This window comes from Coloeus monedula (assembly GCF_965178545.1).
Source record: "Coloeus monedula genome assembly, chromosome: 12".
Classification (NCBI taxonomy): domain Eukaryota; kingdom Metazoa; phylum Chordata; class Aves; order Passeriformes; family Corvidae; genus Coloeus; species Coloeus monedula.
Genome location: NC_138792.1, coordinates 8415392 through 8433685, shown reverse-complemented (window position 1 = coordinate 8433685; position 18294 = coordinate 8415392). Strand labels below are relative to the sequence as shown.

Here is an 18294-nt window from a genome sequence, read left to right as displayed (position 1 = left end):
GACAAAGTTCTGTATTAGGAGATCAGGTAAAAACTTCTCAAAGTTGGAAGCAAAACAAGAACAGTCAAAGGAATACATCAGTCCCTGCAATAAAAGCCTACATACTGCATGGTTAAATGGGGAAGTTAGGAAGCAAATCTGAGAGGTCAGCTTTTGAAAACAGAAAGCTTGCCTAACGAGAACAGAAGAGATTAGAAAATACATGGTAGGTCAAAAGTAAACAGGAAACAGAACTTTAAATGTTTGGGTAGCACCTTGCAGTTATTTAACTACATCAAAAGCAGGAAACCAACTAGAAAAACCAGTGGGATCTCTTGCAAATAAAAATGAGAAAGGGACAGAGAGCTGACAAGACCGGTGTAGAGGAGCTCAGTGGAACACTGTTCCCAGTATTTACCAGTGGAGCAACTGGGGAGACATCGACACCTATCTTTACAGTATATAGGTCAGAGGGATGAGGTCAATTTTAATTAAGTACAGGGGAAGCATTTGGCTGAACAGAAAAGTCAGACATAGTTCACTGGGGCCAGCACAGGCCTTCACAGGACAGTTCTGAACCTGACACTGAGGAACTGCTGGGCAACAGGTTGCCATTGTAACTCCAGAGCACCCTAAAGACTCTAAAGGGACTGACACTACAGAAAAGCAAATGCAATTTCCATCCCTGCAAAGTAGCAGCAGATCAGATCACTGAGCACAGACAACCAGTCTGCTGGAAAGAGTACACATAGCTTCTCTGAGAGAAAATCCTACTAAGACCACAACACTTCCCCCCCATGATGATGCCAACTTATCTGTCCCTCTGAATGTGGGGACCGAACTGTTGGATCCATTGAGTATTTGGGCTGGACTCCAGATAGTCTTGTGGAAGCAATCCAAAAAGGACTATTTTGAAAAAAAACAAAGAAAAAACCCCCAACTTGTAAATGTAATCTTCAGCTATCCAAAAGGGGCTCAAGACTTTCTGTGACAGCCTGCACACAGTTCTGCTACATATTGCAGGCTCCTTCATCATCATAAAATCACGATGCAGACATATGCTGTACATTGCAATGTTTGCAACTATGTGCTTAAAAGCACCATGATGTACTCAGATGAACTCAACAAGGGGAAAAAAAAATCCCATAACCCTGTTTAGCCTTATAGTCCAGCCTGCAAGCTTTGTTCTGATGACTGGGGAATTAGATGTAGGGCAAACAATTGGCAATGCTGTTAACAGCAGAGTCATGAAGGAAATCTGTTATGTGATTGCTTTTTCTTCCACAGCCTCTGGATGTACTTGCAGGCACCAATCTACCTGCTCAAGGTGCCAAAAGCTGGAAAAAGTCATTGAGGTGAGTCCACCAAAAAAACCTCAAAACACAAACCAAAAAAAAACCCCAAAAAACCAACCAACCCACCCCCAAAACAAACAACCAAATAAGAAAAAAAAAAAAAAAACAAAAAAACCCCAAATCAGGTTGAAACACAAATATTTCCCTGCACTGTCATCTTCAGCACTGCTGGGGACAACAGGAGGCTTACAGTCTCAACCAGGAGAGCAGTTACATTCTCAGAGCAGAAGACAAACCCAGGTTAAAACAACTTGAGCTACAGTTCTTGTCAGCCTAAAATTAATATTGGCTTGTTGCAAGGGTCCCATCTCTCCCCATGGGAAGACCCTATCCCTTAAGCCAGCTCTGGCATTTAGCATGCTACAAGACTCAGCAAAAAAAAGTCTTAAAACTCAGCAAAAAAATAACCTAACAAAAAAGCTGCAGAGTATCTGCTGCTGACTTATCAAGCAGAAACAGCACAGCCAGCATACACTAATCAATGCAAGTAGTTCAAGGGAGGGTGTGGGGCACATGTATGAGGATGTTTTGTTTGCCCTGGACATGGAATCTTATCCAAAGGCTGCATTTAACTCGCATTACTTCCCCAAACCAGCAAACTATAGTCAGAGCATTAATTACACCCGCAGTAGTCTTGGTATGTGAGTGAAGTCAGATTCAGAAACTGCACTCCAGTTCTATAATGTCATTCATGTGGCTCGCAGGACACAAATACACTGCATGAGATAGTCAGTTATTCAACACTAACAAGGCTAAAGGAAAACAAAATTCTGAAAGACCTGGAATTAATCTCAAAGACACTAAAATGTTCCCACAACAAAGCTTAAACATTTCTTTCTAAAATTAAATATTCTCTCAAACATCGCATGAGATGCAAACAGTCTCTCATAGCTACGTACAGAACACCTTCAGTGAGATACCTTCAAATGTCAAAACAGAATTTCAAAAATCATCCCATCAGACTGAAAACTCTGGAAGATAACCAGAGTGCATTTTAATTTTGATGCATTAAAATCTGTGGGTTCATGTTTTGTTTTTGTTCACTAGATATTTTGTGAAAGCAAAAAGCTAATGACCAATCAACCTTGAAAATGACACATTTCTGAAGCTAACACAAAACTACAACTACACTGCACACCAGCAAAGTATATATATAGCCTTTCAAAAGTAGTACCAGGAGTCCTCTGAAAACACTGTATCCTACAATTATGCTGCAAAAATATGTATGATATTTAATTTAATATAGTATAAATTTGCTAGTTTTGTTAAAGTTATTTGGTATACTACCAAAAAGCCCCAAACCAACTTACCACCTATGAGCAGATCCCACACAGCCATGGTTCAATCATTCTAGGAATTAGCTAAAACAAAACAGCTGCAGACCAAATCATTGACCTAAAGAGGAATATCATTTTGTTGCTATTAAATCTGTACATTGGCTAATCAATGAAGTTTCTAAAGGTCAAACCACTGAAGATTTATCTTTATTTGTAAAAAACTAAAGACTCAACCAAGCTACTGCCTATTTGTTTTTAAAATCAACACAGGTAAACAGATGGCTTTTAAAGGACTATGAAAAAGGCTATACATCCCTTGAAAACAATAGTGTTGCTCCTTTTTGGATTTCCCACTGCAATGCTTCAAGGTGCCAAATCTCTTCCAAGGCAGAATAATTTCACTTTTGTGGCGTCTTGCTCCCTGACCTGACTTCAGGCTGCAACCTCTATTTACCAGATCTGACAGTCAGAGGTTGGCACCAATTTTTTTTTTTTAGTAACCTGGGAAAGGTGGGTCTACACCATGATCAGCAAGTTTTACTGAAAACTAAAGCATGGGTTTACACAGTTGACTTTGCTCAGATACAGCCACTGGCACAGCATCCACCTCATGAACAGCACTCAGCTCTGTGCCAGACCGCACACGAGGTGGTGGCACGTTCCACCTCATGGTGTGAGGTCAGACTTCCTCTGACCATCATTTCCAGTTTTAGCCCCATAGAGGCTGCCACTCCCTAACAACTGCATCCAAGCCTAAAACACAGGTAGCAGTGGCCATACTTCAGCTGATGGGGGAAACCTAAACTGAGATGAGGAGGAACAGCAGGATAACCATATAAAAACACCAATAACCATGTTACCAGCTCTAGAAGCAATGATCACCTACTATATCACTTTATAGGTTTGTTGTTTTGGTTTAAAAAAAAAAAAAATAAAGCCACATAAACAACCCACCAAAATGCAGCTTTGCTTTAAAAGTCCTTCACATACCACAATTTCAAAATTATCAACTTGAAGTCTTCTGACATTTCAATGTAAACATGGGAGCCTCAGCTTTCCCTGACAGCTCAGGGTGAGCCTGTCTGTTCGCTTCCCTCTTACTCCCTTTCATAGAAACTGTGCTCCTACACTGCTCCATTTCTTTGCTGTCATGAGATCCTGTGCAAATAAAAATCCATTTTATTAGGTGGCTGAAGTCAAGCAGGAAAGTCTCCAGTATCACTACTCCAAAAAAAATTACTGCTTAACATACACTTTGTTTGCCATTTGAATCCTTTCCTTGAATTTTATTTTGGCAACCATTCTTATTAAAAGATACTGTGTTCAGAAAACCAATACCCCATTCCCTGTTTAACATGAACAATTGCTGAGTTATGGTTCAGTTCCAATCCAGTGAAAAATTATTTATACACATAACATTCTCCAAGTTCATTACCTCCAGAGATCTGTTATTGACCAATGTTGCTTCTATTCATCATTACCTTAAGAAAGTCATAAATCTTAATCAAATCAAAAGCAGGGTGGAAAGAAAGGTAGAAGTTTCTCTGCCAAAGCAAAACAATTTATTAGAGACCAATCCCCACTAAGTAAGTTAGTTATTCTGCGAGACCCAACCAGATCAGAAAGTACCAAATTGGGCATCTCTGAACTCACAGTGAAACAAGTAATCTGCTCAAAAATAAGTTCTTTCCATCCGAAACTGCCTACAGACAGTTAATCTAACAGCCCTTAGAGATAATAAACTTCATCTATCACCGCTATTCTCTAGAAACAATCTTCCTTACACAAGAAAAGCATCAGTGCCACAGTTTAAAAGTTATCCCCATATTCAGATACAGAATTCATTGGTGACAGCACTTAACTTCACATCAGGAGTACCAGTGGATCATTACTAACTACCATGGCTGCACATGAGGACATGAACAATATGGCACTGATTGCCAGAGTCAAATAAAAAAAACCAAAAGAGCAGTTTTCAGGCAAGAAATAAACAGACAGTAAGATATGGAGAAGACAAGCTCTGCCACATATCTTGATAACCTGAGACTTGCAATGGCAAAATTACTGTCTTCATTCTTGAAAACTTCATCACCAGAAGATTTCTTGATCTAGAACATACTACCAAAGCAAAACAACCAAAGACCAGGATTATTGCCTTCTACCACTCCCCTTCCATTGGGGGACCATGAGAACATAAAATGCCACACTGATGCCTAAAGCCCAAGTCTACTCCAAGGAACTCAGAGGGACCTTTTAAACTATCAAATCTAGTAAGCTTACTACCAAAGGCAATGCGTCATATATATATATATATATATCTTATCAAAGTAATCAAGATCTATCTACACTATTTGGATTGCTTGCCTCCACTAATCCTATTAGTGGTTACAATAATGCCATATTGCTCCAGAAAGCAGAAACCTTACACTCTAAATCTAAAATTTATTCACAGTCTTTTTAATATCTTTTTGTTCTTCTAACAGTACTGCCATCTGGTTTAAAGAGTTACTTTTTCTTTCTCTTCCTATACACACATACATATGCACATACAAAGAGAGACAGATAGAAAAGTATGTACACACACATACACACCTCCCCTCAATCAAATTTTGTACCTTTTAGTTATTGTTCTGATCCTCTAAAGCAGCCCAGCTTTTCTCATCTTCCTCTGCAAGCTGATCTCACAGTTCCAAGCACTCTGGCTGCCCTGCTCTGCAAACACAAAATGTCTTTCTCCCAAGAGCAGCAGAACCATAAACTTTTACAAGTAAGCTCTCAGCCACTCTCTTTTACAACTGTATTTAATATTTTTCTATTCTTACTTATAATTACTCTTTAAAATAGCCACTTGCCCTTTATATATCTACAGCATAATGAAACCTAAGCAATAACTGACAGCCAGCTAGTAACACCAGAAAACCATTAAGGAGAGAAACTCCTAACTTACAGAATCAGTTTTTATGTACTCCTAAAGTACATCACATTGTTCTAAAAAATACTGATTTTCATTCCATTTCTAACAGTATAGCCCCTGAAGTATTTCAATCATTCCTGCAGAACATTCTCATCTTCCTTCCAACTTCACCTCAATAAAACTTCACTAGAATCTACTCATTGCTAGTGGGGTGGGTGAGGTGTTGGGGAGAATTACTGATAAAAGACAGCACCTCTGGTTCCAGATATCCCAAACTACAAGTTCCTGAAAACTAGAAAAATATTTAGGCAGGTATCATTATACGATCACTTCTTGTAGTTCCTTGCCAACCTTCCTTTTCTTTCTGCTCATCTCCATTTTCAACACGCAGTAAATCAAGAGATCTTGTCTCTCCACACAACCATAACTCACTGGCTTTAGCAGGGCATGGAATGTGTAACCATACCCTCTTCACAGTTTCAAAATGTTGATAAAAGAATGATGTTCACACAACTTGAACAGAAACACAAGATACAGTATGATTTTTGGAAGGTCTTGTCTTCAAATTATATTAGCAGACTTAAAACTGCCTGAACTATTCTCAGGGAAAGGATTCACTGAACAGTAGCCAAAAACATGAAGGAGGATACTGTGACTATAGAACTCCAAATGAAAAAACTATTCTAAAAAAAATCATTGCAAATTCTGTGACTTAATTGAGAAGCAACAATAGCCTTTAAAGGAGTCAAGCTAACATGATTACAACTGTGATTCATTTCAGATATAGTGGATTACAGTTTAGAAAAAAGGAAGAAAAAGGAAAAAAAGAGAAGTGTATTCCTCCAAGTTGCCAATTTAGGCAAAAGTATCCTGAGCCGAGTCTGGAGAGCTTCTTGGCAGGGTAATCCAGCCAAGGGAAAGACCAATTGGAATAATAGCCCATTTCTCTCTATACTAACTTGACAAAGAAAAGCAGGTTGAGGTGCCTTATTTTTTACATTAGGTACACAAGGTAGAGTAACTGAAGATTTCATCCAGGTTTGTCCACCATAATCACATGGCCAGGAACAAAACACAACCCTTCCAAACCCCACTGCAGTGATTGATCCTTAAGTCCCACTTGCCTCCTGTAATAACCTGCATACAGAGAAGTTGGACAGAACCTGCAAAGCCCCAGAAACACTCAGAGGTCCAACAGCCATTCAGCGTTCTTATGTAAGATTGTCTCTTTCTTTTTTTGACTAATCCAATCACTTAAAAACAAGTAGCAGCCTTATCTGTGGAACTGATGCCTTTTCCTGGTCTTAAAATCAAGAGGCATACACGGTTAGAAGGGGAAAAGGGATTTTACCTTGGTATTTATTTTTAAGGATCCTTAGGTGTACACATCCAGGTCACATGCATCGAGATGCACCCCACCGAGTCTTTCCCTGTGTCTCTGTGTCTCTCTTCCTCCTCCTCCCCCCAACATTTGGTATAACATTATAGGTTTTACTAATTAGCATATCTATCAAAGATTCCCCAATGAGAGGCTCAAGTGAGCCCCCCCCTCCCCGAGGAACCTTCCCCTGGATGGTTCTATCTTGATTTACAGAATGTGCTCTGGAGAGGACCTTGGGGTCTGGGGCACACTAATCCCTAATTACAAAGCTTCTAAAATGTTTAGTCTCTTAGCTTGACAAACAAGTCCAAGAATGTAGGCAAAAAGCACTAGGAATACAGAAGTTGTAAAAGGTATAACAGGGGTATAAAAGAAAAGGCAAAAATCTTCATGGCATCAGAACCATTGAACATTACTGATCTCTCTGCAATGACCTCTTCCAAGAAATTTCTGGCATCTCCAAACCCCTAAAATTTAGTGCCAAGATGTCAGAGACCATTCTGAACTGGCCTAGTTTTCTCCTCCAGAGCAATTTCCATTAAACATTCTACATAAAATGACAACCAAGGAAGTGTATTATGCTTATGTTGCCTAACTCTTGGATGTGTATCTGTGATCCATACATTCATATAACCACTGGTCAGAGAAAGAGTAAGTATCTCACACTGTAGCAGCAGAGTGCAGAGTGCTTGCCATGTTCCTCTATCTCCATCTACCCTAGTTTAACTATTTCAGCTCAGGACAAGCAAGAATCTGCTGCTGCTGAGCATCTCAACACATTTAAAAAGGAAGAAAACATACTTAAATTAGCAGGTTGGCATAGGGTAGTAGGTAGTCTTTGAGTAGGTTATTCCACGACATTTATATTACATATGTGAAGAAACTTAACACCTTGAAATCCTCCAAGAAGAAAAAAAGGGAAGGAAAAAAAAGCAGCTGGTACCAAACAACCTGAAATACAGATTTCATATTCTCCCAGAAACAGGTACTGCTGGGAGCTACTTTTTGCAGTGGCTTAGATTTTCTACCTTCAAAGCTCAAGCTGTCCAAGCACAGAAAACTGCAATAGTTCATCCTTGAAGTGAAAAGAGACTACAGTGGTTAGATGTACACAGGAGTATTTGTTTCACTTGCAGCTTTTTCCTGTGAATTAAGAAAAAGGTAATTTGTGTTCCATTTACTTATAACACTTCATTTTTAATGCTTGGGTTTATCCAGTGTTCCTTCCAAGTGAATAGCCCCAATCTTTATACATTCTCTCAACTTTTAGTTCCAGTGTTTTAGAGGAATTCAGGTACTATAGTGGGAAATATCCCATGTGAGATTTCTGCCGCCTGCCTCTTCTCTACCTGTTTATTTTTCAATTTCAGTTGAACTGAATCAGAGCCAGAATCCTGCTCCTATTTCTTAAGGAAGAGTAAGTCTCATTACTACAACTTCATATTCTATCAGCATCTTAAAAGGGATTAGTTTTAATACTACATTACCATTTGGTTCTTCAGAGTTTGGATAACTGCTTGTACAACACTGTACGAAAAGAACTTGCCTTCTATTGCTTGGCTTGCAGTTTTTCATTTGGGCCAGTGGCTTACTGGAGTTTTGTTCCCCTCATGTTTAAGAGATGCTTCAATTGCAATTACTCACCTCCCCTCAGGCACTGCAGCACTCTTTGAAGAGGGCTTCTTTCCTCAATACACCTTTTCTGTGGGTTTTTCAACCACCCGCTCAGCCTCCAGCACTCTCTCTGCAGAAACACTACTTAGAGAAGGTTGGTGCAGTACTTTCCTTGCCTACTTAATGTGGTAGTCAAATAAAGTACTGAGGACTACAAAAATATGCTTTTTCTTCCTCATAAAGGTCCTGACAAGGCACCTCTGTCTAGCACATCATCTTTCCCAAAAGTCAATCTTTCAGCAAGTTTATTTATACAGAAAAGAACAGTCTTGCAAACTTGCCATTCGCTGGCAGCCAAACTTACCCTTGTGCTCAGTTACTGAGTAAGGAAAACGGTGTGGCACCCAATCCTTACATTCTTAGAGTCACCTGGAAAAAGGGGCTGAAAGTAATCAGATTTACTTAGCTGGCCCACACTGCTGTCCACCACTGGAGAATCACACACTCTTTTCCACCTAAATACACCTAAAACTCATGAATTCTTGAGTTTCACCAATACAATTCTTATCTCTGTACAAAGCGCCACATGTAAAACAAGGAAAGTCTTTTAACTTTCCAAAAAGATAAAGCAGAAGCAATACTGATGCTAAAGATAAAAACTTGTGACAGGGATCCTTCTCTTCCTTTCTCTTCTGTCTCAAACACGGCCTCCAAGTACCACTCAGTAAATCAAGCAGCCTCACAGATGCTGGAACCCATCCTGCAGCAATAAAGCCTGGAGAGGATACATCTTTGCTGGCAAGAGGGACAAGAGATAAATTACAGGCATATGTCTATGGCACATACATTACAATCACTGCAGACCTAGGTCCAACCTTGCCAAAGGTGCCACAGATTTCAACCTAACGGAAAGAAAAGCATAAGGTGAGATTTTGTATACCTTTAAGGATTGTGAGAACTCCATCTTTATAACACCAGAGTGCTCTGGGAAGACATACAGATCTCTGTATGGCTGCTGTCCCAATGACCTTGCCACAACTCTGCGGAGCTGTTCTGCGTTCCATAAGATGTCATTCTCATAAAATTAGCACTTTAATAACCCTGGCTGCAAGTACTCTGTGTGGCAAAGCAATATCCATGTACTCACAACAAGCACTGCCTTCCAGGAAGCTATCAAAGCCCAGTCAGATTACAAAAACTTCAGGCATATCCTGCAAGGCATGGACACAGACATGCAGTCTGTTAGGGGAGACCGGTTGTAAAGGGATGACACAAATGCAAAAAAAAAAAAAATCTCAGCAAATATGTTTCTGACTAATGGAACAGGAAGATATCCCACTTCAGAAATTAAGCTCTTTACATTGATTCCTTTAGCCAACACCCCAGTCATGAAAATGAAGGGCTTTCAGAAGGTCATACAAGTAGTCCAGGAAAGATGCTGACTTGTTTATAGTGCAGAACTAATAAACAGCCCAGCTTTTAGTCAGTCAACAGACACTACAGTAGTATCAAACAGTGACGAAGTGCAGCACTAGGACCAGCTCAACAGCCGTATTCCATTTGAGAGCTATTGCACTCCCAACATGCTTTGTTAGCAAGGACATGTTTTTGTGAATTTGTCAATTAACCACAGTAGAGCTGCCCCATCTTGTTATTAAAATGCAAACTTTGCAATGCTAAGCTGAGTATCAATCTTAATAACCCACTCCTTAGGAGCACAAACATCATAAAAAAGTCAAGCATTTTCATAATGCTTTGCTAATGAGGGTCAGGGCCTGATTGGACTTGTTTTGGCCTCCAGCCTAGCAACAGTTTCTGTATTGGCCAAACTCTGGTGAGTCTACTATTATTTTTAAATATTTGCATATTTCCTGCCTTCCATGGAGACTCTTGCCACAAACCACCACTGTATGGCTCAAACAACTAACACTTCTACTTCTGAAGACAATAATTTGATGCTACAGAAAACCTGCATGTAACTGTAAACAGCTACTTAATGCAAAAGCAGCTTTGCATACTGAGTTTGCTCCATTAATTATGGCATGAGTTTTGGGAGAACCAAAAACTAAGGACTAAATATATATATATTTCATTCATTGACTGGTCACAGTCTAGATCTGTAAACTAAGCAAAATGAGCTAGCCCAGGGTTCCAAATTTTTATTTTCTGGTTATCTCTTAACTGTCAGCAAGCAAAAAGTGCCAACACTAAATTTCTCTTGTTTTAGTATTCGATGCTAGATAACATTACAAATATATTTAACTCACAACTGAAGAGAAGGCAGAACTGCCTACTCTTTCAGCAACTCCAAATAAAATACTTGCATTCTTAAATCATTAACTTCTCAATAATTTCTAGCAAAAAAATATTAAAGTTAGATGTACATGTGAAGTAAACCAAATCTAGACACAAAATATATTTTTCTGAAAGTCAGAGAGCTTAAATGCCAAAACCAATATTAAAATTTGAATTTCCATTAAAATCTTTAGCAGAAAGATAAAGCACAAGGTAGAATAAAGAAAATATGATAAACAATATGAATGTAACTAAACCAAAGGAGGCAATAAAAATGAATGACCAGACTGATGGCACAAGGAGAGGTGGTTGTTGACTCCTCATCCTACAAGGAGTAGGAGAACAATTAACTTCCGCAGAACTGGTACTGCAGTGAATCAGAGCACATTATAACTTTGTGGTGACTGCTTTTAGCTAAAGAAACAAAACCAGGGTCTATCCTTGAGACTGCCAGTGATTTGATTTCCTGTACTAACAGAAACTACTTTATCTGCACATAAGAACAGCTCACTAAAATGAACTTACAAAGGAAAAAGCCCTCAAATTACAGTTAACCTAATTTGGAGTTTATCATAGCATTATTTTCTCAATTCACCAATCATATCAGAAGATGAACCTACTGGCAAAGGCAACTTCTTTCTGAAACCATGCAACTTTATCCCTTCTGCCCCTCTGCTGCACCAAGACGCATGCAGCAGATCCGCTTTCAAATATGCTGGGAATTCCCTGCTGAGCACTGCCAGTGCCAGCCAAAATACACATTCTCTACTGCACTGTATTTTCAAAGCATCTACCACAGAATGCCACTCTGAAAGAACCATCACTTCATATTCCAAGGTTTAACATTCAACAGTAAAGACCCTGCTAATTTAGAAGAAAATATACTGAAGCTTATACAAATCCACATGACATACCCACGAAAACCAGAATGAAGTCAGACACACAGATGTGAAAGGATGCTTCCCTGTCTGTGTTTCCTTGTTGATCTTTGGCCATGACCAAGCAATCATTATAGCTATTGTGTAATGTTGGAGTGTAAGAATAAATGCAAATTATTGCTGAGTCTGCCACACAACAGTGTAAATCTCCACTGCCATACAACGAAATCCTGCAGAGAAACAACGAAATTTCGTATTTCTGGCATCAAGAACAGTAATGACAATAGTTACAGCTCACCTCTGTGTAGGGATTGCAGAGAAAGAACACTGCTGTGTTTTTTAAGACAATATGAAATCCTAAGCTTCCAGACAAAGTTTCAAAGAAAAGCTTGTAAAGAAACATATACCAAAGCAAGCAAGGAGTTAAGTGCAAGGTTCCAATATTACAGTAAGTTGCAGAGACTAAAGCAGGAAGTCAGGCTGCAGCCAAGAAACAAGAAATTGAGAAAAGCATGAAATCCTATCAACTGCAAGCCATAACATTTTTATTCACGCGTATATGTAAGCATATGTACGCATCTACAGACAAGCTTCATCTTTCTTCAGTGCCTTAATAAAAAGCAGACAGTTAACACTGTGGGAAAAAAATCAGCTTTGGGGCTGTACAGGAAGATCTTAAGCTATTTCAATCTAAATCACCAGCAATTCTCCACCACTATTACCAACATGTTACCAAGACACAGTAACTAAGGAAAAAACTTGGATGTCCGGTAACCCTAGAACCATTGCTATACTACAAGGTTAAGTTACACTCACACTGAGCAGAATCACAACTTACTTTGAGTGTGAAAACTAATGGGCACAAGACTAGCTAACTCTGTATTTTTAAACTGTATTGAATTGAAATATTTCCAAACTTCACTAACAAAATATTAAGGTAGGGTAGTACTGCTACCCCATACCCTTTCAGATTATGTAAATTAACAGACCTTACACCTGAAAACACAACAAAATACAAAAGTTGGAAACATCAACACGACAGCAAATCTGCATCTCTGTCCTGTAGCCAAACGAACAGTTGCAGCAAAATCGATGTCATCGATGAAGAAAAGAACAGATAAATTTCTGAGCTAAGTCTTTAGGTCAAAACTGGCTATCACCTGGATAATATCTTAATCCAGAGGTCTTCAATCACAGAAGATGGTCAAGCCATACAGATTATTCCTGTGGCAACAAATGTGGTAGCCAGCAACACTTCAACATGCGCACAGGGCTCTCAGCTTTCCTAAAGCATAAGAACCACCACAGGTACAGAGGTCAACTAAAGACACCACCTAATGCCTCTGGCACAGTCCCCTGACAGATGAGGAAGATATGAGCCAGTCTTCATGCAGGCATTTGAATGCAAGACACTCATGGTAAATATTTTTCCAAAGAGCTGCTCAGACAGGTGAGAAGAAGAGCACAGGCCCCATCACTCATTCCAGCTGCAAACTCTTATTCTTGGTCACCAAGTACCAGATGACAGGAGGAGAACAAATGATTCCCCTTACAAACTGTATCAAGTACAGGTGGTGATCACTAAAATAATCCTGCTCACTAGCAGGAAACCATCAAAAAGGGAGTACAAAAAACAATTGGCAAAAGAGTTAACCTGCTGGACTGCCAGACAATGTCTTCTCCACAAAGACATTGCTATTAAAATTAAGTAGGCAAGATGAAGAGCTTGAAGCAGACACTGTGCAGGACAACAACTCAGAAAGGTGATTTTTGTGTGTCAAGGGAAATCATTACAGTGAGCAGAGACATGAGATTCTTTAAAAAAAAAGTCCTCATTCCCCACAGCACAGCTTCAACTGAACTCCTCTTCACACATTTACCCTCCCTCTCTTGTAACAACCTTCTTGCACTTCCACTCACTTTCCTACTAGAAGGAAAACAGCAGTGAGCAGTGTGAACCTTGAGCTCCTTCACACTGGTAGACACTTCCTTTCCACTTCCACAATGGAAAGCAGGACATGGTATTGCTTCCATTAATCATGATGGCCCATCTTGCATATTGCACAAGACCAAACCAGAAAGGCAATAAAGGGATAGGAGTTATTCATCAGAAAGTCAAGAAACACAGGAAAAAAGGCTACTCAGTTTTCATTCTCCTAAAATGAGTGGACTAAAATGCTTTTACAACTCTTCTTGCATCCCCTTAAAATTAACTTCTACGGACACTTCTAGAAAACCTGCTTTTAAACAAGTCCAGTGTTCTCTAACCTTACGCATCAAACTGAGTTTCAAAAACAGTGTCTAAATGACACTTTGTCTAAGAGACAATTTTGTCTGGGTCAGCAACTTTCAAATTTTGTATCAGTGTTTACAAAGCCAGGATAATTTCTGCATCCCTTCTGCACCTGCAGTTGGAGAGCCACCACACTGGTAAAAGCAAGGCACATGCCCTGCAGGACATATCCTGTGAAGAGGGGAAAGGGTGGCTTAGAGAGCAACTCAAAGTGAAAAGAAATTACAGATGTGAGAAAGTTCTTCAAATAAGAGTGACAGAATAAAATGTCAGCAGATCAATGGAGCCTGTAAGAGGAGAGGAAGCCCATGGCTGGAATGACTTGCTCAGCCTATTCTTGACAAAATACTGCTGGAGAGATTCAGTGTCTTCCAGCTATCTTCTTTTGACTCCATGAGTCACCGCCCTCCCCAACCCAACAACTCCCTAGCCATATCCTCGACACCCTGTTCTCCATGCTTTAGGAACTCCAGAGATAGGAAAATGCCAACTATTTCATCTATGTATGGGCTGTCCTGGAGTTCAAAACCCGCTCCCTTTCAAAACAAGCTTTTCCACTCATTCCTACTGCCTCAAATTTGCTGCCCTGACGCTGTCCTCATCTTGACATCAGAAAGTCAGAAAAATCCAGGTGTCACAAGCAGGTTTTATTCTAAAGACAACATGCCAGAACTCCTTGTCCAAGTGATTCAGCCACCTGCTTTTCTTTGATCATGCCCAGTTTCATTGTTCAAAGACCTGCAAGGATATGAGTCATGTTTGGGTGAGGATACCTGCTCACAGGTCTTTCATCCTCCCTGTAATTAACATAGTTTTCAAAAATCATTCTATACTTTACATACAAACTCTTATTTTAGGCTACTACTCTTAGACCAGATGTTTCAGTCTATGGACAAAACCTCCAAATGAATTCGAGGCAGAAAGCTGCAATACACATTCACTGAAAAACACCAGTTCTCATTCAGGTTGGTTTTTTGCCATACAGGATGAAGCCCAGCTTCAAAGTCAACTTCCTATCTTTGTGAGTTACCCAGTTATCAATAAGACTGCCTGCAAATCTTGTGAATGCTAGAAATCATGCTGCCTCTGAACACCTAGCAGAAGCAATTTATTCACCGACCTAGAATTTTACATGTAATACTGAACAACTTTTTCAAAGTTGCATCCCCAACTGCACAAACATAATCAGCTCACAAGGCTGCTGAAAGCAGCAGTTCTGCCATCTGTCTGCTTATTCCCACCTCACACTTGTACAGGCACAAATGTTTGTGAAGCCATGCAATGATCCAGAGAGAATCAAACTCTGAAACCAATCAGGGAAAAATATAAAATTATCATTAGATCATTTCCTGATCTGTACAACCATGCATGCTGGCACAAGCATGGGAATAAACAGAAATTACATTACTAATTTTAATGGCAATGCCATTTTTAGAAGTCCAGAAGTTGATGCAGCAACTTTTCAGCAGGTCTATCAACTAAATCTGAAGAACACATATGAATATCAGAAAAATTGAAATAATTTTACTTAATTTTCTATTGTGTTCTTGTTAAAGTAAGAAGTGGGAGAAAAAAGCAAAGTGATCTACTGCTTACTAAGAGGAATCAAAGTGCTTGCTGGAAAACATTTCAGTGTTGAGATCTTTACCCCTGCCTCCCTTTCCTCCACTAATAAAACAGACACAGTAGCACTAACCTGTTCAACAAAACATTCTGCAACACAAATAAAAAACCATTAATACCAAGGTAATATTGTTACAGAGAGACACAGACAGAATTCAACTCCTACAGCAATGAAAGAGTGAAACAGAACAAAGCTGATGTTACAACCTACAGTGGTCTGGGATGGAGAACAGACACAGGACAATGCACAGCAAAATGGCTACTCAGAGCAGCAGTTGCTAACAGTTGGTATCTACAAAAGGACAGACATGGATTTGCAAAAGACCTGGGTAAAGAAACTCACAGTGGAGTCTCCCTGCCCTCCTTTCATTATTGGTACTCTGATGAAATCACATAGGAGTTATGAAGAGCATATAGGGAAGACTTGCTGGGGTGGCAGGTTAAGTAGGAATCCACAGAGCTGGGTTGTCATGACAGCAGCTGAAAGTATGCAAGAGTTGTATAGATCCTGGGTGTTAGAACAGCAAGGACTACAAATAAGATCATTAATACATTACATTTTTAAACACCAAAAAGCATACACTACATCTCATTAATGAAACACAGACTGCATGATAACCGTTTGCATTGGTGAGGGTGCACGAGGGCCCAGGACATACACGAAAAACTTGTAATTCATTAAGTACTGATAAAGCACAGGTTTTCACAGACTTGATACTCATGCTATACATTAGAGGCAAGAAGTGACATGCACTCTGGTGGACCAATGCACTCGAGTCTCAGCTGGAGCTTGGAAACACCACATGAGCTCCATTCCATTTAAAAGCAAAGTAAAACAGCGGAAACTCAATTTCAACAACCTCTTACGTTAACTTTGCAATCAAACGGACTTGGATCATGCAGCAACTCAGTAACTCATCCCAGCTGAGAGGAAGTAACTTCCTGTCAGAGAGAAGTTACTCCCTGAAGTGTCTGAGCTCTATCTGCAACAGCACACCCGGCTTCCCGGCACAGGCAGGCTGCAGGTGCTGACATGCTGGGCAACACTGTCCTGGAGGGTCACTTCTGAAGGCAGTGGGGCACAGGATTCAAGACAAACACTGAACAACACTGGCCAGGGATGGGAACGAAACAGGCCCTTGGTGGACACTCTTGCTTTGGAAGCTTGGGAGGGAGAGGGAGGATAGGAGTAACAGGTGTTTATGTGATCTGTTCAAAACTCTGGGAATTTGGTGTGGTGGATTACTCGGGGACTCGGGATGTCTAACACTGGGTGATCTTCAGGGGTCATTACAAAGCAAGGACTCTGCACGACCTGAGACCAAAGTAGCGTTACAAGTGCCTGGCACAGAGAATGTACAGGTACACCAGTGTTCACAAATCCAGGACTCGCACGACAGGGCTCTTACACTGGGTACTCACCATCCAGCACTGGTGAAGGAGAGGCCCGCATTCATGCAGAACACATGGACAGCGAGAGGCTGCCTAGTGAAGGGGTCCCAGTAAGGACTACCGGTGAAATGAGCGGGAAGCGGGCTACGCGGGCGCTGCTGAACACAACCCAGGAGCGGGGAGAGGACACTGCCCAGGGGGCGCAGCAGCCGAAGGCGGCCGCAGAACCCGGGGCGCGAAGCCCGGCACAAAGGCGGCCGCTCGGAGCAGGGCGCTGCCAGAGGTGTCAGGGACCACGGGGGAGATGCCACCAGCGAGCCCCGTGCGCGACGGGCCAAGAGGGGCCGGGGAGGGCTGAAGGAGCCGGCGGGCAGCGAGGCGCTCCCCGGGCCGAGCCCGGCGCGAGAGGGCAGCGCGGCTCCCAGGGAGCGGGGGCGCCCGCGGGCCGGGCCCCGGGACAGGCGCGGGGCCAGGCGAGGACAGCGGCCGGGCGGCGGCAGCCGGGAAGGTGCCGGGCGGGAGGCGGGAGCCGCGGGGAGGGAGGGAGGGTGCCCGGCCGCGGGGAACCGGGCGGGACGGGCGCGCACGAGGCGCCCACGCGGGCGGTCGCGGCGATACTCACTATGGGTCGTTGGTGAAGCGGGGGCTCCGCGGGGGCTGGTATCCGTACAGGTGACAGTAGAGCACATCGAAGCAGAAGCAGCACATCTCGGCCGACACCACCATCTTCCTGCAGCCGGGCCCGCCGGAGCCAGCGCCGGGGGAGGCGAGCAGCGAAGAGGCCGGCGGGGAGAGGCCGGCGGGGCCCCCGCCGCAGCTGAGCGGCAGCGGCGGGGATAGGGCGCAGCCGGCGGCGCCCCCCGCCAGAACCCCGAGGCCGTTCATGCGGGGGCCGCCCGACGGGGGCAGCGCCCCCGGCTCGCCCCCCGCCGCCGCCGCCCCGCCGCAGTGGGAGCCGCCGCCGCCACTGCCCGGGCCGGCGGAGCCCGAGGGAGGGGAGCTGGAGAGTTTCTGCTTCTTCACCCCGCAGCAACCCGCCGCCATCTTGGAACCGTCTCCCCCCACGCAGCGCTTCCGACCCATGGCGGGGGGGCCGGCCGGCCGGCCGGGGGACGTGCGGCGGCCCGCTCCGCCTCCTGCCGCGCCCGCTCCGCCTGCACGGGGAGGGGGCGGGAGAGGGGAGGATGAATGAGGAGCAGGAGGAAGAGGAGGACGGGGGAAAGAAGAGACAGAGAGAGCTGTGTTAGAGCGACCCGGTGAGCGGCCCAGGGGGGCAAGGTCGGGGTTGAGGGG

At 42.5% G+C, this 18294-nt stretch overlaps 1 protein-coding gene across 1 annotated transcript in view; it reads right to left on the bottom strand.

Moving 5' to 3' along the window:
* Positions 1-18084, bottom strand: part of AMMECR1 (AMMECR nuclear protein 1) — a gene marked incomplete at its 5' end in the record, with an annotated part of 75483 nt that extends 57399 nt beyond the window's left edge. Inside the window, one exon of the mRNA XM_082289220.1 lies at positions 17624-18084. Coding sequence (XP_082145346.1) covers positions 17624-18084 — 461 coding nt within the window. The remainder of the gene's footprint in view (positions 1-17623) is intronic.
* Between the last annotated feature and the right edge of the window lie 210 nt (positions 18085-18294).